Here is a 25,678-nt window from a genome sequence, read left to right as displayed (position 1 = left end):
CTGGGTTCCATGCTGAGTGTGGAACCTGCTTAGGATTCTCTCTCTCTCTCTCTCTCTCTCTCTCTCTCTCTCTCTCTCTCTCTCTCTTTCTCTCTCTCTCTCTCTCCTTGGCTCCCCCCACACACACACACACTCTGTCTCTAAAATAAAAAAATAAAAAAAGATAATAAAGAAATATTACAAACAACTCTACTTATATAGTCGATAACCTAGATGAAATGGATCAATTCCTTGAAGGATATAAACTAAGAATACTCACTAAAGAACAGATAGATTGGGTTGGACATACTGAATATCCATGTGTCTATTTAAAAAAGTGAATTTATCATTAAAAACTTGCCCAACAAAGAAAACTTCAGGCCCCAATGGTTTCACTGGTGAAGTCTACTACATATTCAAGGGAAAAATAATACCAATTCTGCACCAACTGCTAGCAACAACACGGAAAAATATCAAAATAATTATAATGAGTGAAAGAAGTCATACAAAAAAGATACATAGTTTATGATTCCATTTATATAAAACTCTAGAAAATGAAAACTAATCTATAGTGACAGAACACAGAATAGTGGTTGCCTGGAGACTGTAGTCAGGAAGGGACAGAAGGTAGGGATCACCAATAAATCACAGAAACCTTTTTGAATGGTAGACCTGTTCATTATCTTAATCATGTTGACATTTTCACATGTGTGCATGCACTTCAGAACTTATCAAAACATATCCTTTAAATATCTGTGATTTACTGCATATCAGATTTATATCAGTAAACCTACTTTTAAAAAGAAAGAAGAAAAAAAAAAACGAGACTGGGAGTAATAAGAGGCAAATTAAGGAAACTCCAAATAACATACTATGATAGCAATGTTATATGTTCCTAGAGTCATAATACACAGTAAAATTAAATCCACATTTTATGATATATCTGATTGTTGAGTCGTATGCAGTAAAACATATTTCGTCTACATTTCTGTCTTTCATGTATACCTATTCCTGGTAGATTAAATGCCCTCCATAGTTTGGAAAGGGGAAGAAGTCAAAACTGTATAAATAATGACAGATAAATAATTGTATTGAATTGTATTTTACAATCCAATTTTTAATAGAACATGAATAAAATAACCTTTTAAAACTTAAAAACACATTAATTACATACCTTGCAAAGATGACAAAATGGTTTTTAAAAATTCTTACATCAATTAAGATTATATAGTACAGTAGAAAATGTATAAGAGTTGAAAACCTTCAAAGAAAACTTTAGCTGATACAAAGTCATTAGAGACTTTTGAGCAAAAAAAAAAAAAAAAAAAATCAGAATCTGATTTACATACACACAGTCCTATACGTGCTTTAATGATTTTATTTTCACTGTAGGAATTAAAACTTCAATAAAATGAGGGTCTGGAATTTTGCCATTGTTTTCTTCAAGCACGCTGTTCAGTGTAAAGACATGATTTTATTCATAGTGGGAGGCAGTTTATTTGTGCAACGTGCAATCAGCATGCCTTCTGAAGTACTGTCGGTAAGTATCCTGAAGGAATTAGAACATGAACGGAATTGCACAATCGACTTAATTTGCGTTGGGGCATTCTGAGCCAGCCGCGATCTTCAGAAGTATCAAATAGGTAAGGAAATAAACTGCAATCTTAAAAAAAGTTAAATTAAAAATAAAGCCAGGTTGTCGTGTTGACCTTTTATTCCCTTGGTTTCGTTCAAATTATTTAATTGGGCACTTAATTTTAAAAGTTCAACATTTATCTCTTTTTTTCAATACATTGTGCTTGAGTGAATATGAAGATAAGTAAGACTCGGCTTTATTCTCAAATAACTTAAAAGTAGTGAGAATAAATACACACAGTAAGGGAACTGCAAAGGCAAAAGCGAAAGAGCTCAAGAAAGTTAACAACTCAGTGCTTTATCAGCACAGAAGAGGGGATAGTGGCTTCCAAGTTAGCAAATCAATGATGGCTGCGAGGAAAAGCAGGTCTTAAGACGTGCACAGAATTATAGGGTAGGGTGAAAGCAACTGTAAGCAGAGAAAAGAGAATGGGGAGAGACACAGAGACAGAAAAGTGGGAAAATGTAAATAGTATATTAGTATTTGGTTGGTAACAGAAAATAAGAGGGAGTTGAAGCTGGTTGTGGCCCTATCAACCAGCTTGCTTGTTGTCTCTCAATCTCTTTTACTTTCTCCCTTCTTTCTTTCTTCTTTCTTTCTTTCCTTTTCTTTCTTTCTAGCTTTCTTTCTCCCTTCCTTTCTAACTTTCTTTCTTTCTCTCTCTCTTTCTTTCTTTTTTCTCTTTTTTTTTTTTTCAAAGCAGGAACAACCTACTGGTGGAATAGGGTAAGATTACTAACAGTATTGCATATAAAGAAGATTGGAAATTAGACTGAAGGACAAGGAAATTAGAATGCTTTTTCAGTGGTTCCACCTGGAGTTATTAAAGGCCCAAACTAGAAAATGACAAGGAAGAAAATGAAGGCTAAGCCAGGCTAGAGAAGAAATTTGAAGGTAAAATCAAAAGAACGTAGAGACCACCTAGACGCAATGGGCAAAGAGGAGGGAAAAGTCAAGTACGACTGAACTGTGGAGTCAGAGTGTCAGCGAGGATGGTAACAAGATTCTTTAAAATGGAAGACATGGGAAATATGTACACTTGGGAGAAAACAAACAAACAAACAAAAAAAACCATGACCTCCATTGTGGATATATTTAACTTGGAATAGTAGAGCACATCCAAGCAGATTTGTCCACTTGAACTTGAGCTCAATTACACAGTAAGTACCACTGATGCTAATTTAGTCGACTTTGATCAGGAATGACTGTTTTAGATGATCAAAGGAGAGACAAGAAAGGCAATGAGAGGAGAGGGAAGTAAGACCGTTCCAGAATGACTTAATTTGGGGGGTAGAAGAAAGAAAACAAGACAGGTAGGCCGGAGAGAAAGGAGGCCTCTAGGAGAGGGCAAGAAAGGTGAGATTCAGCTGCAGTGACACATGCTCCCCTGTTAGGCAGCTGAACCCTCTGGAGGGACAGGAGGAACTGGGAGAGTAGAACAAGAAGTTTCTCGCTCAAAAGCCCAAGTACGAAGGCCACTGGGATCTTAAGCTTCCCAACTGCCAGGATCTGACACCCTACCCTCCAGCCGCAAAGCTGGTATTTATAAAGCACAAACATAAAACATGGTGTGCAAATACATGAAACAGTGTCTACAATGACTTTAAGCAAAATCCACTGAAGAAACAGCAGGTATGCAGGACCCACAGGCTTGTACATGCACAGGTTCCAACTGACTTTTTTTTAACTGCAACTCCAGCTGCTATCTTCATAACCTCATTCTCTGTCTATGGTGGAAACCAGTCCTAAATTCCTACTGGACTTTGACCCAAGGTGGCACAAACGTGAGGCTTTGTCTCTAATTTCCAATTCATTAGAATAGTACGCAGAATGGGCCCTCTTGGGACTGCATGCGGTACACACTTCACCTTTGACCTTGACCTTACCTGGTTAAACTCTCACTGTGTTTCTGACCCAGACTAACACAGGCACAAAAGTCCAGAGTTCTTCCTGCTTCCACTCCTTTTGCCTCTGATTCCACAAGGTTTGATGAGCTGTAGACACATTCTCACTAATTTATAACTACCCTGGGTACCTCTCCTTCCCTCCGATTCAGTAGGTAGCTCTTCTGCATACCCCAGTTTGCAGTTCTACTCGGAAACAAACACTGTAGAAAAGTCTGAAGAGGTAGAGAACAGAGAAGCTCTGAGCTGACCCGGCCTCTGAGAGTCTCCATGGAGGCTGTGGATGGAAACCACAGAGCCTGGAGTGAATACTGAGAGGTGAAGAAATGAGGGCAGAAAGGGCACACTGGGTTTTTAAGAACTTCAACGGAAGTAATATATGTAAGTCTAATATTCATTGTATCAGAAAGACAGAATAAAAATAATCACAAAATATTTGGACCATCACATTCATATTGACACCAGCAAAAACAAAAAACAAACAAGATAACCATTCAAAATAAAAGTTGTTTACTTTAAACATGTGGCTTGTGTTAATTCAGCCATATAACTCAACAGAGCTATAGCCCCAGAACTTGTAATTAATCAGCCTGGACCTATTCCTGGAGGATTGTTAGTACACCTTCAAAACACCTAGTTGGATACTTTTTATGACAACGTATGCATATGTTCTTTGTTGGGATGAAAGTGAGAAAGATTAGTAATATTTCTATCCAATCTTTCACATTCCACATATTATATCAAATTATACAAATCTTAGATACAGTTTTTAGTCATTTTATCTCACGTTAAGTAGTATAATCAGTTTGTAAATTATTTAATCCCTTGAATTAAATAAGCTGTGACCTGGAAATGTCAAGGAAATGTTAAAGTCCATTAAACTACTTTTAAATAATCACTTTTGATGGAGGCAATATTGGCTTGCTCCTCTGGGAAGCACTGGCAACGACATTACTAGTTTCAAAGTACACATTCGATTATGTTTTTAGGTAACAACAAAGTACAAATTCTACAGGAGTTTATAAATGTACATCTTTTTAAGGTAACTTCTACTTCCTTAGTAATGTTACCGAGTCAACTTTAGAGGGAACTATTTCTTCTCTAAAAAAAAAAAAAAAAAAAAAAAGATTTCACTGTCAGAGATGATTCTTAAGCCATGTCAAAGCTGAGCAAATTATTAAAAAAGTGCTTAGAGGAGGTTTATTTGAAAGGGAGGATTGATGGCAGACCCGACCAAGGTAAACGTGATGCTTCTACCCTCATGAAGCGGGACTTTGGGCTGAGATATTATATTTAAAGCTATGCGACGGACATTTATGAACTGCCCTAACCTATGCCAAGTGTCGCCCTGCATTCTGGGGATGACTGACAGGCCCCCTCCCCTCTGGCTCTCGAAGTCTTTCTCTGCTTCTGACTCAGAGGGTTTTATGGCCAAGCTGCCACACCAGGTTTCCGGTTCAACTCACTTAAATCATACACACATTTATTAAACACGCATTGTGCCAGGCCCCGAGAGAATGCAAAGACAGACCAGACAAGGCTTTTAGAAATTTGTCACCGAATTTTATTTACACTTTTTTTTTCCCCTTGTCTTTTCAGACAGAGTGGCGTCATAGCTGGACATCACAACAAATATTACCACGGCAATAGAAGATCAGAAATTTGGGTTTTGTAGTCTTTGACTTCAGTCACCTTATAGCTAAGCTCTGCACCCATCCACTCCCCCTTTAAAAACGTTCCTCGCTACCATCAAGAGTTCCCCAAATTAGGCATTCTCCATCATCTCAGACCACCACTTATTTCTTTGCTATGATTCTTTTTTTCAACGTTTTTTTTTTTTTTTTTTTTTTTTTTTTTAATTTTATTTTTGGGACAGAGAGAGACAAAGCATGAACTGGGGAGGGGCAGAGAGAGAGGGAAACACAGAATCGGAAACAGGCTCCAGGCTCCGAGCCATCAGCCCGGAGCCTGACGCGGGGCTCGAACTCACGGACCGTGAGATCGTGACCTGGCTGAAGTCGGACGCTTAACTGACTGCGCCACCCAGGCGCCCCTTTGCTATGATTCTTAATCCAGCATAAAGTCCATGCAGACGATTGTTGAATTATTCCTCATAAAGCATCATTTTAATATAGAAAAATATCTATGTTTTCCCTCATAGTTTAAATCCCTTAATATAGTTTAAATCCCTTGGTCTATCCCTGTCATTCTGCTGCATATCCATTCTGGGCGCCTTATGTGCCAGTCCATTCATACACAGACTGTCTATACCAGCCATCAGGATGGCTTTCTGGGACCTAAACGTTCCTGTTGGCTGCACTGACCATCTCGCTAACCTGTGCCTTCTGATTTGGGCATTGGCTGTTAGAGGAGTGAGGACAGACCAGCTCTAGTTGGAAATGATCTTCCTCTCCTCTGCCTCACAGAGCCCTCATTTTAGGAATCTCACGATGTCTCTAATCTAACCCCAAGCCAACATATGGCTCCTTCCATGATTTCTAACAAGTACCTCCTGACCAGTGCGGCATCACCGTATGCTTCTTAGTTACTTCTGTATGAATCTTAAGGGCTTTTTTTGTGCTCCCCGATTACATAACCCTGGAGAGAAGACACCATGTTTCACAACTCCTTGTCCTCCCAGACCTACCGGTGACTTGGGCATGAGCAGTGCTCATTGAACAGTTCAGAAACGAACATAAAGAACAAGCTTTCCCCTAGGGAAGCATCTGTCACAGGAGCTGACCTTTCAAATTTGTTAATTGACTTTAGTTGTTGGGGTCCACAGAGGTCACCTGGGGAAATCACAAAACTCAGTGTGAGCCCTGGGTTGTTTCCTCCTCTCCTGGTCTTTTTACCTTTGCCTTTCTCTGTGGAGCTGTGAGGACTGGACATGGGGCTAGAGGGAAGCTTTCCACTTCTCTTGTGAGGAATTTCTTTCCTGATCTCTGAAGGTGGAGGAACATATGCATGTTTTCATTTAACCAGCTCTCCCTCGTGAACCTCTGATAACCAAGAACCCACTTAATTTAATCCTCAGTAAAATATGTATCTTCTTTTTTTTTTTTAATTTTTTTAATGTTTATTTATTTTTGAGACAGAGAGAGACAGAGCATGAATGGGGGAGGGGCAGAGAGAGAGGGAGACACAGAATCGGAAGCAGGCTCCAGGCTCTGAGCCATCAGCCCAGAGCCCGATGCGGGGCTCGAACTCACGAACCGTGAGATCGTGACCTGAGCTGAAGTCGGACGCTCAATCGACTGAGCCACCCAGGTGCCCCAAGATATGTATCTTCTATTTTATGTTATTTTCATAATACCCATCACAATTGGGCTTTTCTAATAGTTCTGTTTTCAAATTTTAACATAGGCTGATGTGGTGATCTTTTTTGAGAAGTCTACAAAATTTAGATATGCACTTAAGGCACTAAGGATAGATTAACTCGGGCATTATGAAATATATCTCATTCTGTTTTGGAAAGAGGTTTAATGATATTTCATCATCACTAAGAATCTACAAGGTGGCATAATTCTTGTTAGTTTAAGAGGTTGTCTGTTCATTTGACTTGGTTTGTGCTGTTGGAAGTGAAACAAAATTTTGTTGACCATAAACACTCAATTATTTTCCTTTCTCATACTGTCCATTAAAGTTCCAAAGAATTTAGTGTTAAAAAGTATAAGCTTGAACATTTCTAATAGCTATGAATACTTAAAATTCATGCTTCCTTTTCTCTCTTTTAAGTTATCCGTGACCTACCAAAAGCTTATATTTAGTACTTCCAAGAAAATCAAATTTTTGACTTGGTGTCACTACATATCTTTCTCATAGCATCTAACAATGAAAGTGTCTTTTCCATGCCAGTTGGTTTTCAAATTGGTTAGATTGGTTCATAATTTCTATTTATCATTAGCTATTTGATAAGGAGAGCTGCAACTTGTGACATTTGTTATGGCAACGATTTTTCCTGAAGATGGAATTTGAAAAAGATAACTTCTTTTTTTTTTAACCTTTTTTTTTTTTTTTTTAACATTTATTGTTGAGAGACAGAGACAGACAGAGCATGAGCAGGGGAGGGGCAGAAAGAGAGGGAGACACAGAATCCTAAGCAGGCTCCAGACTCTGAGCTGTCAGCACAGAGCCCAACGCGGGGCTTGAACCCACGAACCGTGAGATCATGACCTGAGCCCAAGTCAGACGCTCAACCGACTGAGCCACCCAGGCGCCCCTAAAAAGACAACTTCTATTAGAAACCATAAATTAAATCAAAGTTTGAAATGCTTAACTCTAACAAAATCCCTCACTCATTACGGAGACACTGGAGTTTTTAAAAAATCTGATGAAGTCATGTAAGTTTGTTGCTGGAGGGAAAAATAAAGCAGAGAAGGAAGGACAGAGTGCATTGGGAGCAATTTTAATTAGGTGGTTCTTCATTTAAATAAGAAAAACACTGAATGTCAGAATAGAAAAATGACATGTCCAATGTCACAAAAAAAATTAGTGTCAGAATGAACCATGTAACAGAGATGCCATTCTTCCTGATACAGGGAAACAGAGCAAATGATAATAAGTTCACCTGATGTCAAGACTGACAATTCAGCTCTCTGGCATAACTTGTATTAATGATTCAAAGTCACATTTACTTCTGAATTTGGTCAGAGCTGGACATAGATGCCTCTGCTTTCTCAGTTGTAACATCTCATTTTTCGCACTTTGCCAACAGCAGATCAGATTAGAAAGGGAGGGAGAACCAGGCTTTAATCCAACCCAGAAGGGATGGAAATCAAGCTAGGTCCCTAACCTATGAGCTCATTTAATCAACAAGTGGTAATGCTCAGTACTAGCCAGCATGCTAGGCAAAAGCCAGACGTGTCCCCATTATGACACATAATTTTAGGGAATAAAAGAGGTAGGCTGGCGATTGGTATTTTCAAGGCTCTGCAGACCTTTTCTCTCATTTCCAGATCTAGCACCACAGTAGAGTTGGTCGCAACTGTTGGCTGTGTAACTGCAAGGTGTGGTAAAATAATATGTAAAACTTAGTATAAATGCCCCCAGCACATTTCAAACAACAATTACACTGGAGCCTTGACAGACTTCGATCTCTAGGCCCCATGCTGGGTGGTACCTTATCTTTTAATGACGACTAAGCCTGGTAGCTATGATTGGATTTTCAGTTAAACTTAGAGGGCCGACTTGATTTATAACAAACTTCACATTCTGTCACACAATGCTACAAAATATTTCACAAATATATATGTTCAGTTTTATTGACATATTTTCACAAATATATATGTTCAGTTTTATTGACATAATTCAACTCAGATGTTTTCTGGAAAAAATTAACATGTTAGAAATAACATTATCATCTCAAAAAGAAATGGGAAGTGCTGGAGAGGAGAGAGTTAGCATCTTATCAGTAAGCACCTTATCTCTCTCACGTGACACAACCATCATAGGACCAGGCCATGTACTGTGCTTTATGGTATCTCGTTTGATCATTTTATTTTTTTCCTTAACAATCTCATCTCTCCCAGGATATAAACTCTTTAAAGTCAAAGATTTTCCCCCAAACTCCTTAAGAGTTATAAGCCTTCAACATGCATTAATTATAATCATCATTGACTAGGGTTTTTTTAATATATTCAATAATTCTTTTGCAACCCTTTCATAATCTCTTATTTAATCACTGTCATTCATTCATTAAATAAGCATTTTTGAGTGTCTGCTACCTATGATCCAGGAATCACTTTAGGTACTAAGGAGTCAACAGCGTATCAAATAGAAAAAGAAAAAGCTCTACCGTCATGGAACTTACATTCTATCCAGAAGACATATAAAGAAACATAATTTTTAAAGAGTAAAATATGTAATATTTTAAATGAACAAAAATTTTAAGAAAAATAAAGCAGGAAAGGAAAATATGGAGGGCTTTTTTTGTTTGTTTGTTTGTTTGTTTGGTTTGTTTGCTTGTTTTGGTTTTTGGTTTTAGCAGGAAAATGGGTGTTGTGATTTTAAAACAGTTGGCCAAAGAAGCTGACATGAGAAAATGACATTTAGGTACACACTTAAAGGAGATGAGGGAGAAAACCATACAAAAATCTGGGGGAAGCGCTTTCAAGCAGCAGAAATAGCAAGTGCAAAGGCCCCGAGGTAGGAACAGCACAGGGGCATTCCAGGGAGTGGAGAGGAGACTAGTATGTGAACAAGGAGGTGGTAAACTTAGAAATGTAATAAGAGCCTGATCTTATAGGACCTTGTAGGCCTTGTACCTATAAGAATGGAAGTTATTAGTAAATGTTGAAATGACCTGACCTACATTGGTATTTAGCAGGAGAGCGATCTTGTTAAAATCACTTATCTATGTAATATAGTACCTGAAATTTAAGTTAATAAAATGAATGGGTTATCTGCCAGGTAGTTGGAAGCCTGCTTAGAAGCAAAGACAGAACTGGGGACTAGGGAATCAGGAACATGGGGATGAGTGCGGAAGAGGAGTTATATTAGTAACGTGAACTACATATTGATATAGTTTTAACTTTTTAAAACCATTTTACATCTGATGGCATCTGATTAAAGGCCTTTACTTGTCCTACTGAGGCAGATACAAAATAGGGAATCACCATTAAGCATTAAGGTCAAAGTTCTCTTTCTGTCTATCTCTGTCTCTGTCTGTCATTATTGGGGCCAGACGTGACCATAACTGGACAGCCTTTGAGCTATGCCTCTTCCTTAAGGCAGCTGCAACCCTTCTAAGAGCCAGGTTGGCCTATGAAGGAAGTGAGGAGGGGCGGGTAGAGAAGGGGGTTCACGGATGGAAACCGGAAGTGCAGCTGGGCAGCTGAGTCAGGGAAACCAGGGGCTCTGGGAAGAGGACGGATCAAGACAGGCATGGGGTTCCCAGCGAGGATAGAGAAGCAGCGAGCAGGCCAGCCCCACTCCCGCCCTGGCAGAGCCTGCTGCAGGGAAGCAGCCCGGGGAGGAGGGTCCAGGCCAAGAGGCTAGGCCAGGGGTGGGATGGGCAGGCAAAGGTCCCTTACTCTTTAGATTTATCCGATCCGTGCGCCGAATTGATACGATGCACTTCTCTCTTTTTGGCTTGTTTGGAGGCCATGGCAGAGGCGGACTCAGGCCCCAGGACCCCTGCGCGGACTGAGCTCGGAGCGAGCAGCCGGCCTCGGCCAGGCCCGCGCGTCTGCTGTTGCCAGGAGACGGCGGCCAAGCGTCTGCTGCCGGGCGGGGGCAGATCCCCGGCTCCTCCACAGCGACTCTGCGGCCGCGGGTGGGGCCGCTGACGCGGTGAGTTCAGGTCTCCAAATCCAGGTGGGAACCTAGCAGTTGGGTGTCCGGGGAGGAACTCGGAGGGAGTGGATTTGACGCTAGGATTGATGGGCAGCTCTGAAAAATTGCAGCCGTATCAGGTCCACTCTACCTGGCTTTACTCTTCAGAGCCATACACACTATTTATTCTCTCTTGGATTTTCAGTTATTTGAAGATGGATTATTATGCGATGTCGCCTCTCTCCAGGTCTTCTCCCCGCTGAACAAGTTCTTTCAATTATAACTAAGGAGACATTAGGGACGAACTGAATTTGCTAATGGCTTGAAAAGGGCGGGGCCAGAAATGAATACAGGGCAGTGCGGGAGATCCCTGCAGGGAAGGCAAGATCAGGGCACCCTAGTCGCTCAAGTTTAGCTAATAATGAATGAAGTCTGTGACGAAAAAGTCCAGTGTCCCTGTTGTTCGTGTGAAAGAAAACATTCAAGTCATAGAATCCAGTGGCCCTTGATACACTCACTTGAGAAGGCGCTGGAGACAGAAGAAACAGATCCAAGAAAACCAAGACCTATTAAGACTCAAGCCTAATGCTCAGCCAGTCCATGGCGGTATTTATTAGTCATCCTGCCTTGGCAAGTTCTTCCTTGTGAGCCTCAATTTACTCATTTGCGATCAGGAGATGCTAACATCTAACTCACAATTCTGTCTTGAAAATAAGTATGTGTGTAAAATGTTTAGCACACGATGAAAGCACAGCGTATAGGAGCCCCTGTTCCAGAGATGACAGCCCAAATGCCATCAAAGAGTGGGCAGATAATGTGAATAAATGAAGTTGGAAAATGCTTAGACTGGAAACACTTGAAAACTTATTATAACGAAGCAAAATATTGTGCAGGCCCGATGCAATTTCACCACAGAGAAATTTGACCGTGCACAGACCTGAGGTTTAGAACCCCGATCACTCTTTGGGCTCTCCCATGAGCCTAGAAATAATTAACTATTTTTAAATTTTTGTTTAATGTTTATTTATTTTGAGAGAGAGAAAGAGAGAGAGAGAGACAGACAGACAGACAGAGTGCGAGTAGGGGAGGGGCAGAGAGAGAGACGGAGACACAGAATCCGAAGCAGTGTACAGGCTATGAGCTGTCAGCACAGAGCCCGAAGCGGGGCTCGAACCCAGGAACCGTGAGATCATAACCTGAGCCGAAGTCGGAGGCCCAACAACTGAGCCACCTAGGCACCCCATAATTAACTATTTTTAAATAATCCCCTCTGCTCTTGGGACTAGGCAATGCTCAGAAGCCCAGCTCTGCAGGGGAAAACCAGCTTCCTCAAAAGCAAATCGTTCGACTCTCCTGACAAATGAATGCCCAGCCCTCTCTACTCAGCATAGCCTTTGTGTGGCAGACTGTCCCAATCTTATTGTTATTGGGGGTTGCACAGATAACAATCAGGCAGCAATTTCATTATATTTCTATATGCAAGATAAATAGCTTCAGCCCATTTTATGATTGAAAAAGTGCCCTACAAACATCCCCTTTATACGTGGGGAAAAAAATGAAGACATTTTGAAGACCCTGCCTCATGTATCCCAAGGATGAAATTTCCAGAGAACTCTCCTGAATGAAAGCAGAGGACCAAACTTTGAAAAAATATTATTTAGTACCAAATCTTATCAAAGGAATCAAATGCATAACCAGAAGCATATACGAAGATGAGTGGCTAAAAATAGCACAATTTTAAGCAATCAACCCATTAACGGGTGAGTTTCATCTTGAGCCAAGGCCATCCCTGAAGCCATTTGTTAACGGTTGCAAGATGCCAAGACCCTTGGAGAAGAAAAGTCTTAGCAATTAAGTAATCTTCAGCCCACCCATAGTTTATAGATGAAAACCCCCAGACCAAGAAGAGAGAAGTGTCTTGCCAAGAGTTTCTGGCTGCTGGTGTAGTCTAGACTAGAGGCGTTAAAGGAAAGAGCACTGGTTGAAGCCAAACATATCTCTACACCCACTCAGAGACTACTTTCTCATCTATTAAATTAGGATAAAAATAAAGGAGTTGACATAAGGATGGAATGAGATAATATTTTTTTTAAATATGAAATGCTTATTCATTCTTAGTCCAGTGTTCTTTCTCCTTTATTATGCTATGTATGCAGCATGCATAAACAGAATTTCTCTTCTTTCTGCAACTAAACTCTGGTCAGGCCATGATTCCAAGAGATAAATATGCTCTTTGTGAAACCATAAGATGGTATTCATATGTGCCAGTGCAAAAAGGACCCTACATCTCTCTATATATATATATTTGTCCGTATTATGGACAGGTGGTAATCATGGTCAATGACATTATGTAATAGCAGTGATGTATTACATTCCTGGTACACCCCGGGTTTAGGGAGGCATGCTAGCTCCTTAGGGAATAGGCTTTAGAAACAAACTTGAATTTTAATACTGACTGAGTTACCCTGGATAGGTTATTTATACTCTCTGAATTCCATTTTCTTCATTTGTGAAAGGAGAAGAATAATACTCTAGCTCAGATGTTATGTTTGGAACATCATAAGCACTCAGATAATGATAGCTAACATCGCCTTTTACAGGTAAAGAAACTGAAGTGCAGAGAAGTAAAGAGACTTACTTGCCTGACGTGGGGCGGTTGGCAGAGCACGATTAGCCACACACCGCAGGCTTCGCTCTCCGCCCTACTCCAGGCTAACCACCCTTGCTACAACCTTCCAGGCTAACCACCCTTGCTACAACCTTGCTACAAATCCAAATAGTTGCCCCGCAACTCAGCTTATGGATTTCCAAGTTCTCTGACTGTTTAATAAACTCCAAAGGCTGAAAAACAGGGCTTGTATTTTATTAGAACTACCCACGGTGCAGCCTCTCTCCAATCTATGTTTATCTTTTTTGAGGAAGAGTTATTTGGCTTCAGGCGGCAGGAATGCTACCCTGCTCCATAGGGAAGTGGTTAGAAATACTCACTTCCCCATGCCTGCACAAACAGAACAGGCAGGGCTCTCTGGTCTACTTGGGGATCTGCTGAAATGGGGAAGTGAACTGTGGTAAACACTCTGCCGCCCAGCATAGGGAGTCCCGGAGGACTGAGGCAGGGTGGGCTATTGCAGAGAGAGGGGAAGCATTTCTGTTTCTTCAAGTCCTAGCTCGTAGCTCAGGGTGGCTTCGGACACTTGGTCCCACAGTCAGAGACAATAACGTCAAAGGTGCTCAGCCACCTCTTTGCAGTCGGGTCAGTTATAAGTTGCCTAGAATTTAACCAATCAAGTGAGAAGGTGTAAATTCTCCACGTTCCGCTTATGGCTCAGGTTAGCTGTCCTTTCATACCCTGCTCTTTAATTGTCATCTCTCTTTGACACTCATATCATTTTCCTCAATTTGCCACAGAGCTTTTATGTGTGTTAAAATTCTCAGCATACCCTGCCCTATTTTTATCCTTACTTACGCCCTGGCCCTTCTCATCCGCTAGCCTTCAAGGGCATGAGAGCAGGGCGTGTTCTAGTGTTAATCTTCTTCACCAAATTCGGTTGAAATTCGCAAGCCCCCTGGGCATCTCATCATCAGAGCTCAAGCTGGCTGAGAGCTTGCTGTATGCTTGGCACTCTGTTAAGCTCTTTTCCTGCATTAATGCACATAATTCGTATAAACACCCTAAGAATTTGTTAATAATACAATCTCTCTCTCTTTTTTGTAAACACGGAAATAGGCGGAAAAGTGAAGATAAATTAGTAAGTGTCAGGCAGGATTCTAGCCCATGCAGTCTGGTGCCAGACTCTTCCTCTTTTTACAACCACATTATTCTGCCTCTGACTCACTTAGAGATCACGACTCTGTGATGGATACAATCAGCCCATTTTATGGAGAAGAAAGGTGAGCTTTTGCCCAAAGTCCAAGGCACAGAGGGAGTGGAGCCATAATGTAAATGTGAGCAGCCTGGCTTCAGACTGCACACTATTACATCATTCTGTGTGGCATTGCATTGTATTATATTGTATTTCTTGATTGTGGCAAGAACACTTAGTACAAGATCTACCCTCCTAACATATTTGTGAGTGTACTATACAGTATTGTTAATTATAGGCACAACCCCCAGAATTTATTCATCTTGCAAAATTAAAGCTTTATAGCGGTGGTCACTCTTGAGTTCTCTGCTACCCTGCCCCCTTTGAACAGAGGGCCTACAGAGAAATGGTTATTCTGTCATCGAAAATATTATTAAAAGTTGCAGCTTCGATGCAGTTTTGTCCCCTAACGTTCTGTCTCTTCAGAGCCCACTAGTTATGGAGGATTTGAATCCTGCAGATATGGTGCCAAATGTCCCTGCCAGAGAGAGCCTCATTATTTTGGAGAAACCGTAACTTAGAGTTTTAATTATCTTTGAGAAGAAATTTCTGGTAGAGTTTCTTTAAAAATGGGAGACGAAGGAAATACGGTCTTTTCATGACACTCGCTGAAAAATTATTCCCGTTTTGATTAGCTGTATAATTAATAAGCAATAGTTGTCCTGAGTATACTAAAACACTTCATCAGGTGGCATAATAACCTGCCGCTGAATAATGCTACTAATCCAGATACCCCTTCTGGATAGAGGCGCTCCCTCTGCTACTGGAAGACACTGTGTCACTCGCCCCAAGAAGAGCTTCTCCCTAAAAGCTACCTGCACCTCACTCATGTATGTGAGGGAATGGGTATAACTGGGACAATTCTGGAAGCTCCTTGAGGCCTCTGTTACAACGGCATTGCAGTTTATTTTATTCTGCCCAAACTTGCTTGCTTTACACTCAGAGAAGTTACCCAGAACACTCAATAATAAACATCATGCATGCAAACCTCCAAGTGTTAGAGTCGATTTCCCGAACGTTGGCCCAGGATCGTTGATTTCAGGCATGATTCTAGTGAGTGGCCTTTCAAGTGAGATTTAGAAAGGTTACTGCTCTGCAGCAAGGTGCAGTAACAGGACGTGAATTTACCTTCTCACATGCAATAACAAATAAACTGAATAGAATAGATGAAGACATCAATATTGAAAGGCAGTATTCCCCAAGAGGTAGAAAACAAAAAAGACAGGCTTTATAACTGTCCTAGCTTACTGTGAGGCTCTGACATAGGGTGGGGAACCCAGGCAGAGCCTGATGGTGCCCTTGAGTTGGGGAGACAGAGCTGGAGTCCAGGGAAGCTTTGTGGCTAAGGTTTCCAGCACAGAGTATGAGGGGGAAAGCCCTGTGCAGAAGGAGACCCTTGGAGGGTAGGCCCTCAGTGTCTGAGTGCTGATCTGTAGGAGCATGTGAAGAAGTGTCCCAAGGCCATGGAAAAACCATGGTTTCACGAGAGTGAAACATTCTCTGAGCTTACATGGGGCCTGTTCCCACCAGGAAAGTAGTGTCTGTTCCAACTGGCATGACTGGAAAAATCTCATAATTCATAGGGAACCGCTTGTGGCATTTTGGTCCCTCAGTAAGGGTGAAAGTTTCACCATCTACATATGCTTCATTGTCCCATCCAACAACCTTAAAAGCAGAAGCTGAAATAAACTATTTCCATGTAAGTTAACAGCTTCCCTGAACAAATCTTAAGAATGTTCATAGGAATACAAATATAACGAGCACCCAACAGGTAAGTTTCAAAATGACTGGTATCCAATAAAGATTACCAGGCATGAAAATATGTCCCATTAAAAGGAGAAAAAAAAAAAAAAAAAAACCCAGCCACTTGAACAGGACTCAGGAAAAAAAAAAAAACAAAAAAAAAACAAAAAAAAAAAAACAACCATGGATGATGGAATTAGACAGGTATTATTAAAATAGTTATTATAACTGTGTGCCATGTGTTCAAGAAGCTAGCAAAAAAATTGAATATGTTAAGCTTAAGAATATCTAAAACTGCAAATACAATGTTAATATTGAAAAACATGCATATGGGATGGGATCGAGGCATATTAGATACTGCAGAAGAGCAGATTAGTGAATTTGAAGACAAAACAATAGAAACAATCCAAAATGAAAAGGAGAAAAAGACACTTAAAAAAAAAAATGAAGAGGAGATCATTAGGGAGCTGGAAAACAACCTCAAATGGACTAGTACATGTGCAATTGGAACTCTGAATGGGCAGGGAGGGTGGACAGGTGCGAGAAGAAAATACAGAAAAACTTAAATGGAAACATAATGATTGAAAAATTCCCAAATTTTGTAAAATCCATAATTCCCAGGGACTTAATAAACCCAAAGCCCAATAAACATGAAAATACTACACCCAGGGACATCATAATTGGATGGATCAGAAACACAGTTAAAGGGAAGATCTTGAATTGGAAATTCAGAGCTGACCAACAGGTAATGAGGAGCCCATCACAGGTGACAGAGGGAGCCTCTGCAGCCCTGACATGGGAATGCTGTGGGAAACTGGGACAGGTGTTCATGGAAGAGAGTGTACCAACAGGTATTTCCCAAGCTTATGAGAGGTTCCAGAAATAGTTATTATAAGAACTAAAGGGGTGCCTGAGTGGCTCAGTCGGTTGGGTGTCTGACTTCGGCTCAGGTCATGATCTTGCAGTCTGTGAGTCTGAGCCCCACATCGGGCTCTGTGCTGACAGCTCAGAGCCTGGAGCCTGCTTCAGATTCTGTCTCCGTCTCTCTCTGCCCCTCCCCTGCTCTCACTGTGTCTCTCTCTCAAAAATAAAAACATAAAAAAAATTTTTAAAAAGAACTAAAAACCTGGAAGGCTTTTTCCATATTAAAATATGAAATACAGTTATAATAATAACTGTTTTAATATATCAATCTATTAAATTGTCACCTATGTCATTTCTGGGCCAATTTTAGTTGATTTGATTTCCCCCTCCTAATGGGATATGTATTTTCCTCCTTATTTGCTACATTTTTTTATTAGCTCCAAGACCTAGTGAATTTTACCTTTTGGGTGCTGGCACCATCTACTATAAATAATAATATTTATTTCTTTTGTAATTTTAACTTAATTGTGCCTATCTAGAGATTTAGTTTACCTAGAGATTTAATTTTATGCATCAGATATTTCCAAATAGATGAATAAGATTTGGTTCCTGTCAGCGAAGAATTCACAATCTTGTGGAACAAGCGGAAACCAGAACAGATAATTACAAAATGATGCAATGAATTCTACAGGAAAGATGTGAGTCAGGCACAGTGGAAGCCCCGAGTGTGGATATCCAAAGGGATGTCCTCAGCACACGTGACTGGAAACAAGCATGGAAAGAAAGCCGGCAGCATGTGGGCACAGGCACAGAAGAGATACAGTGTGACAGCGGGAGTGACAATTCAGATCTGGATCACGGAACAGCCCTGGGTAACTTGCTGCGGCCAGAAGTTCTGGATGGTGAGAGGTGGTGCTTTGAGGGCCTGGGAAGAGTGCACGAGGAGATGAAAGGACCCTTGTGCTGACAAATGCCATCAAATTAATTTAAGACAGCAGACCAAGTTTATTGATTATGTAGACTTAAGTGTCGACCAAACTCCATCACATACTAGAAGTATGAGTTAGGTGAGCTATTTAGACTCTGAACCTCATTGTATTTGTCCAAAAAAAAAAAAAAAGGTTATAAATGGATAATTGTGATGACTGATCGAGATGCTCATGTGACAACAACAAAACAAAGTTTAGTGCCGTCATTCTCCTGAAACACTGTTACTTGTACCTATGACAGTTTTAAAATAATTTGACAAAAACTGCAGTTGCAAAAAGGAAGTAACGATTCTGGGTTAGAGTGATCTATGAGAGCTTTAAGGAGCTTTAAAAAACTTTACAAATTCGGGGAAAGGTAAAAAAAGAAATTAGTTTGAAGTATAACTTTAGAATGTGATAATTACAAGGATAAAGGCAAGGCTTTCTGATTGTAATGGTGTGTGTATTTCCACAAAACAAAACAAAACAAAACACAAAAAGGCCTCACCTTAGATACCTGGTTAAGACAGTTAAAAGTCCTTCCCTCTTTCAGTTTAATTTCTAGTGATTCTTTACATTCACGAAGCTTGTTCCGTTTTCCACACATTTATATCTCATGCTTACCGTATGAATGCTATTTATACAAAAAAGTTAACATTTATAAATGTACTGTCGCGTTTAAAAATACAGACCTTGGGGCGCCTGGGCGGCTCAGTCGGTTAAGCGTCCGACTTCGGCTCAGGTCATGATCTCACAGTCCGTGGGTTCCAGCCCCGCGTCGGGCTCTGTGCTGACAGCTCAGAGCCTGGAGCCTGCTTGGGATTGTGTGTCTCCCTCTCTCTCTGCCCCTCCCCAACTCATGCTCGGTCTCTCCCTGTCTCAAAAATAAATAAAACGTTAAAAAAAATACAGACCTTAAAATTAATCAGAAGGGGGCGCCTGGGTGGCGCAGTCGGTTAAGCGTCCGACTTCAGCCAGGTCACGATCTCGCGGTCCGTGAGTTCGAGCCCCGCGTCAGGCTCTGGGCTGATGGCTCGGAGCCTGGAGCCTGTTTCCGATTCTGTGTCTCCCTCTCTCTCTGCCCCTCCCCCGTTCATGCTCTGTCTCTCTCTGTCCCAAAAATAAATAAAAAATGTTGAAAAAAAAAATTAAAAAAAAAAAAAAAAATTAATCAGAAGTGTGATACAGGGGAGAAATTTAAACTACACTTTTGGGGGCGCCTGGGTGGCGCAGTCAGTTAAGCGTCCGACTTCAGCCAGGTCATGATCTCGCAGTCCGTGAGTTCGAGCCCCGCGTCAGGCTCTGGGCCAATGGCTCGGAGCCTGGAGCCTGTTTCCGATTCTGTGTCTCCCTCTCTCTCTGCCCCTCCCCCGTTCATGCTCTGTCTCTCTCTGTCCCAAAAATAAATAAAAAACGTTGGGAAAAAAAATAAATAAACTACACTTTTGTCACAAAAGTATCGATTTTGGAATTATAAAGTATGAAGACAAATAAAAATACCTCCAGCCTCATCTTCCAGAAATGTCAATTGATACCATTTTGATGTACAGACCCTTCCCTTATGTACACAAATCACATACACAAAATTGCAATTTTACTGCTTGATTTTTTCACTTAGCCACATTGCCAATATTTACCCTTGCCATTTAATAATTTTCTACCTCACAATTTTTCATAGCTGTGTAGTAAACCATCATATGAGGACACTTAACCACTGTCCTATTGTTGGACTTTTAAGTCGTTTCTTATATGTAATTAATGTGAGTAACAAGCTAATGAAACACAGTAGAGTAAAGATGAGCAGGCATGAGGCCTGCTCATCCAAGGTCAGCTCTGAGGGGTTTGGGAAAAGTCATTTTACCTCTCTGAGTTCCAGGTTTCTCACTTAGAAAACTTCCTGGCTGGACACAGATGCCAGCACTTCCGGGATGGAAGAACACTTTGGTGGGAAAGGTTTTGAGTTGGGTGCTCTGGTGGAGAACTCTCAACCACGGGAAGGTAGGAGAACAGCCCACAATTTGTGTGTGGTTTGCCGAACTAAAACAGCAAGAAAGCATCGAAATACCCCTGCTTCCGCTAGCTCTTTCCTTTCCTCTGAGGACCATGGAGGATTGACATCCAAACTTGCCTTCTCTTCTAGATTCCAAGCACGCACGGAATCTAGGGGTCTGTTGGAGGATGAAGCTTCCAGGTGTGATTGGGCATTTTACAGTGTTTTGCATTGGTGTATATTTTCAGCTTCCTAAACACATTTTTGAAAAACATGGTCTAAAAGTATGTGTTAAAGGTAACTCATTTAAATTGTTTGTTTTAACAAGGAGTCTTTTGCTTTGTTTGCTTAATGGAGCTAAAATTCAAGAATGGAAGAGGAAGAAGAGCATTGGGTAATAAAAGTTCTGTCAAATATTGACTCATTCTTTCATTTAACAGATATTTATTGAACATCTACTGTGTTCCAGTCCCAGTTGCTGGGGATGGAGAGATATAGGGAGGGTACAAGGTCTCTTGAACTTTACACGCGCAAAATATATAATGTTGTTACCGTAGGTCAGATGAGGTTAATTACTAAGCAGGAAAAAGGAATCAGGATAAAGAAAATGGGAAATGTGAGAACTAGGAGGAAGTTGCTATATCACATCCAGGGCACAGAAATGGCCACGCTGTGCATCTAAAGAGAGAACGGACGGACGTAAGACATGAAGCCTTTCAGAGCTCTGGGGGAAAGATGATTCCAGGCAAGGTCAACAGCTATTAATTTTTTGAGGCGGGAGGGTATGTGTTGTGCTGTATTGCCACCAATGAGTAGAACGAGCAGAACAAGGAGAAACGTAGTAAAAGATGAAGTCAGATGGTGACTCCACTTAACGTGGCGAGTGGTGAGTAATGTATGGAGTTGTCAGATCAATACGTTTTACGCCTGAAACTAATATTGCCTGTCAATTATGCTTCAATCATAAAAACGATTCATCAAATTTCCACTTACAAAAAGACGAAGTCAGAGAGACAGTAGAGTGGCAGATCCGACAGGCCCCTGTCAGGTATGTGGCATTTACGCTGAGTCAGATGGAAACAATCTGAGGATGTGGAACAGAGAAGTTACGTGATCTGACAATTTAGGTTTTAAAGTGATCTTTTTAGGTGCTTTGTGGGAAATAGGCATGGGTGAGGATGGAGGGATGAGGAGGGAAAAAGCTAGGGAAAACAAGTTAAAATGCTACTGTGGTGATTTAGAGAAATGCAATATTGTCCATGCCTAGGTAAATGTGTAGGAGGGTGAGACTGGTCTGGTCCTTGGTGCATTTCCATCTATAGGCAAGAAGGTACGTAGGGTATGGGATAAAAGAGAAATCAAGGATGGCAGCAAGGATGTTGGCCTGAATGACTCAAAGGATAGAACTGAGGTACCTGGGTGGCTCAGTCAGTTACGCGTCTAACTTCAGCTCAGGGTCATTGATCTCAAGGTTCCTGAGTTTGAGCCCTGCATCAGGCTCTCAGTGCCAAAGCCCGCTTCAGATCCTCTGTTCCCCTCTCTCTCTGCTCCTCCCTAGCACTCTCTTTTTCTCCCTCTCTTTCTCTCAAAAATAAAAATAAAACATTTTTTAAAGTGTTTTAAAAAATAAAAAAATGGCACTGACTTTCACTGAAAGGGGACCAAGGGAAAGAGTTGAGGAACAGAAGGTTTAGGGGAGAAAATCTGGAGTTCAGGTTTGAACATGTTCGGTTTTAGATGCCACTGGAAGCTTAAGCGGAGAGTTCACAGAAGGAGCTGGATATGAGGCTGGAGTTTAGGGGACAGGTCTGGGTTAGGGTTAGAAACTTGGGGGTCATAATCACAAAATGAATTCCCTAAATAACTTCACCCATACCATAAAAATATATTTTAGTGTTACAAGAATATATGGGGAAAAAAATCAGGTCAGAAAATGATCAATAAGGTTTTATGCTTGAATCTTTCTGGATATAAAGTCACTCGTTATTATTTATAAATCAATCTGTGCTACTTAGACAAAATTCCACGTTAGAACAATGTCTTTAGATGACTACTCTAGCTTATGAAAAACATTGTTCTCCCTCTACACAGAGCAGCTGTTGACTTAAATGAAATTTGTGTCAGGTTTCACGAGCAATCATTATATTTTACAGCCAGAATGATCTTAATGACCTCATTTAATGTAGGACTTCATTTTATAGAAAGAAGAAAAAAAGTTCAAAAGCAAAGTCATTCTGCTTGTGTCCTTATTAATTATTTACTTAATACAACAAATATTTACTGAGACTAGGTGCTGGTGACAGTCCAATGGTTGAGGTGAAACAGTCAACAACACAAGTAAAGACTCTATCACATGGAATTTACAGTCTCTTTGGGGGAGCTGGAAACAAACAAATATGCAAATCTACTATATGACACAATCGAAGAAAAACAAGTGAAGAAAAACAAATCAATCATGATAATGGCAGGGTGATAAGCAATTTATTGTCCAAATTGGGACACTTCTTATAATAAGAGCAGTTGAAAATTAAGAAGGATGCCATGTCAAAAGGCATAAGCTGGAGTGTTCAGCCTTGACAAATGAAAATGTGAGTCACCCAGATAAATTGGATAGGGGGTGCAGAAGGAGCAAGTCAGGTTTATTTCATACCAAGTAGTCAGGAGTCACGGGCGCCTCAGTGGCTCAGTCAGTTGGGGGTCCGACTCTTGCTCTCCGCTCAGGTCGTGATCTCATGGTTCGTGAGTTCAAGCCCTGCATGGAACAGCCGTGAGCACAGAGCCTGCTTGGGATTCTGTCTCTCCTTCTCTCTGCTCCTCACCTGCTTGCGCTTTCTCTCTTTCAAAATAAGTAAATAAACTTAAAAAAAAATTACAAAGTAGTCGGGAGTCAGGTGATATGGTGGCATCTAAGGAGAGATTGAAAACAGTGAAGGAGAAAGACATGGATGTATTTGGAGTAGACTATTGCTGGCAAAAGAAACAACAATGAAAAGTCTCTGGAAGAGAGAGGTGTCTGGAGAAACAGCAAGGGGGTCAGTATAGTTGCTAGAGAGGGAACAAGAAAACAAATGGTAGGCATTGAGGCTGGATGATGTAGAAGTGTTTAGTTATTAAAATAATTTTGGTGTTTATGATGTTTGATAGAAGTCACCTTTGTTAGTTATGAAATGGGGAGTAATATCGAATTTTCATTTTAATAAAACAATCTGGCTGCTCTATTGACGATAGATTGAAGTGGGGACAGGGGATTAAAAATAATACCATTTACAATGCCACCAAAAAAACAAAATTACTCAGTAATAAATTTAACAAGAGCCATCCAAGGTTGTTACCTGAAGATTTTATTGCTAAAATTAAAGAAGACTTCTATAAATGGAGAAATGCATCATATTCATAGGTTAGAAGGCTCAGTATTACAAACATGTCAATTTCCCAAAATTCTATAGATTCTATAGATCCAAAACTCAAGCAGTTTATTTTTTTGGTATAAATTGATAATCTGGTACTGATATTAATATAGAAATGCCAATGACTGGGGTGCCTGGGTGGCTCAGTCGAATGAGCATCTGACTTTGGCTCAGGTCATGATCTTGCAGTTTGTGAGTTCAAGCCCCACATCGTGCTCGCTGCTGTCAGCACGGAGCCTTCTTCAGATCCTCTGTCTCTCTCTGCCCCTCTCTTGCTTGTGCTCTCTCAAAAATAAATAAACACATGTAAAAAAACAGAAGGAAATGCCAATGACGTAGAATAATTAAAACCAATTTTAGGGGTGCCTGGGTGGCTCAGTCAGTTGGTGTCCTACTTCAGCTCAGGTCATGATCTCACAGTCCATGAGTTCCAGCTCCACCTCAGGCTCTGTACTGACAGCTCAGAGCCTGGAGCCTGCTTCAGATTCTGGGTCTCCCTCTCTCTCTGCCCCTCTCCCACTCATACTCTGTCTCTCTCTCTCAAAAGTAAATAAACGTTGAAAAAAATTAAAACCAATTTTATTTTATTTTATTATTATTATTTTTTACTGTTTTTATTTATTTTTGAGACAGACACAGAGCATGAGCAGGGGAGGAGCAGAGAGAGAGAGGGAGACACAGAATCCAAAGCAGGCTCCAGGCTCTGAGCTGTCAGCACAATGCCTGATGCAGGGCTTGAACTCACAGACTGTGAGATCGTGACCTGAGCTGAAGTCGGATGCTTAACCGACTGAGCCACCCAGGCACCCCTAAAACCAATTTTAAGTAAAACAAATGTGGAAGATTTGTATTACTTTAAGAACTATTATAAAGCCATAATTATTGACATGGAATAGAAAAACAGATAATTAATCAAAACAGGAAGACTTGAAATAGGTACATATACAATGAAATGTGATAAATTTCTTTTTATAAGGGCACTGGTGAAATTGAATGTGGAAAAAGAAGATTATATGTGCTTTTCAACATATAGTACCAGAAGAACTGGATGTCCTCACAGAAAACATGCAGCTCAACCAATACCTCACCCCAGATACAACAATTAGCTCAAGATGGAATGTAGATCTAAACATAAAGAAATCTTGACATTTGCAATGACATGGGTGGACCTAGAGAATATAATGCTAAGTGAAAGAAGGCAGTTAGAGAGAAACAAATATCATATGATTTCCCTTGTGTGTGGAATTGAAGAAATAAAACAAATGGATGAAGAAAAAAAGAGACAAACAAACAAAAAACCAAACACTTAAATATAGAGAACAAACTGATGGTTACCAGAGTGGAAGTGGATGGGGGATGGGTAAAAACAGGTGAAGGGGATTAGGGGTACACTGATCCTGATGAGCACTGAGTAATGTGCAGAATTGTTGAATCACTATACTGTGCACCTGAAACTAATATAACACTGCATGTTAATTATATTGGAATTAAAGTTTTAAAAATCATTCTAAAAGGCTCATTAAAAAAATATCAGAGAATAGCTTTGCAAGCTTGGGGTATTCAAAGATTTCTTAGAACACCCAAAACCATAATAAAAAGTTTGATGAACTGAACTTTATTAAAAACTTCAGCTCAATATAGTCGCTACTAAGAAAATTCAGACGCAAGCCTCGATGGGATATCATTGTCATATATTTATACAACAAAGAATTTGCACTTAGAATATATAAATTTCTAAATTTCAGTAACAGAAAGACAACAAACAATAGAAATCAGCCCAAAACTTGGACATTCACAAAGTAGGGTATATGAAGGGCTCATAAGCACAATCATTAGTGTAATATACATTAAAACCCAAAGAGATAGAATGAGCAGATACAGATCTCCTGTAATGCTGAGATTTAAAAATGCAACTAATAATAACATACTGGACTATTCCATGTCAACCTAATTAAACGGAGGACTACATTACTCAGAATTTCATGTTCTGTTTTTAGATTTGGCCCAAAAAGGAACTTGCTTGTGATTTAAAGCATATAAGGAAATAGT

General features: G+C 40.4%; 1 protein-coding gene, 1 long non-coding RNA gene and 1 other non-coding gene across 9 annotated transcripts in view; 1 reads left to right on the top strand and 2 right to left on the bottom strand.

Moving 5' to 3' along the window:
* ADGB (androglobin) overlaps window positions 1-10,660 on the bottom strand; it is a 164,331-nt gene extending 153,671 nt beyond the window's left edge. For 5 of the 6 annotated variants that reach the window (XM_058735558.1, XM_058735561.1, XM_058735560.1 and 2 more), the window contains exon 1: window positions 10,554-10,660. In XM_058735558.1, coding sequence (XP_058591541.1) covers window positions 10,554-10,627 — 74 coding nt within the window. In that variant the 5' untranslated portion in view covers window positions 10,628-10,660. Of the gene's footprint in view, window positions 1-259; window positions 467-10,553 lie in introns of those variants that run through there. The other variant, XM_058735559.1, reaches the window with a different exon arrangement.
* TRNAP-UGG (transfer RNA proline (anticodon UGG)) lies at window positions 7,653-7,737 on the bottom strand. Its single transcript has one exon. It is a non-coding gene; the product is annotated as a tRNA-Pro (tRNA).
* A 69-nt stretch (window positions 10,661-10,729) lies between the features above and the next one.
* LOC131515006 (uncharacterized) lies at window positions 10,730-11,638 on the top strand. Of its 2 annotated transcripts, none has more exons than XR_009263381.1 (2): window positions 10,730-10,812; window positions 11,000-11,638. It is a non-coding gene; the product is annotated as an uncharacterized LOC131515006 (long non-coding RNA). The 2 variants fall into 2 exon arrangements; XR_009263382.1 differs by having other exon boundaries at window positions 10,751-10,836.
* The last annotated feature ends 14,040 nt before the right edge of the window (window positions 11,639-25,678 follow it).

Source organism: Neofelis nebulosa, chromosome 6 (genome assembly GCF_028018385.1).
Source record: "Neofelis nebulosa isolate mNeoNeb1 chromosome 6, mNeoNeb1.pri, whole genome shotgun sequence".
Taxonomy (NCBI): domain Eukaryota; kingdom Metazoa; phylum Chordata; class Mammalia; order Carnivora; family Felidae; genus Neofelis; species Neofelis nebulosa.
The sequence above is the reverse complement of the archived record's forward strand: the minus strand, read 5'-3'. Positions and strand labels throughout refer to the sequence as shown.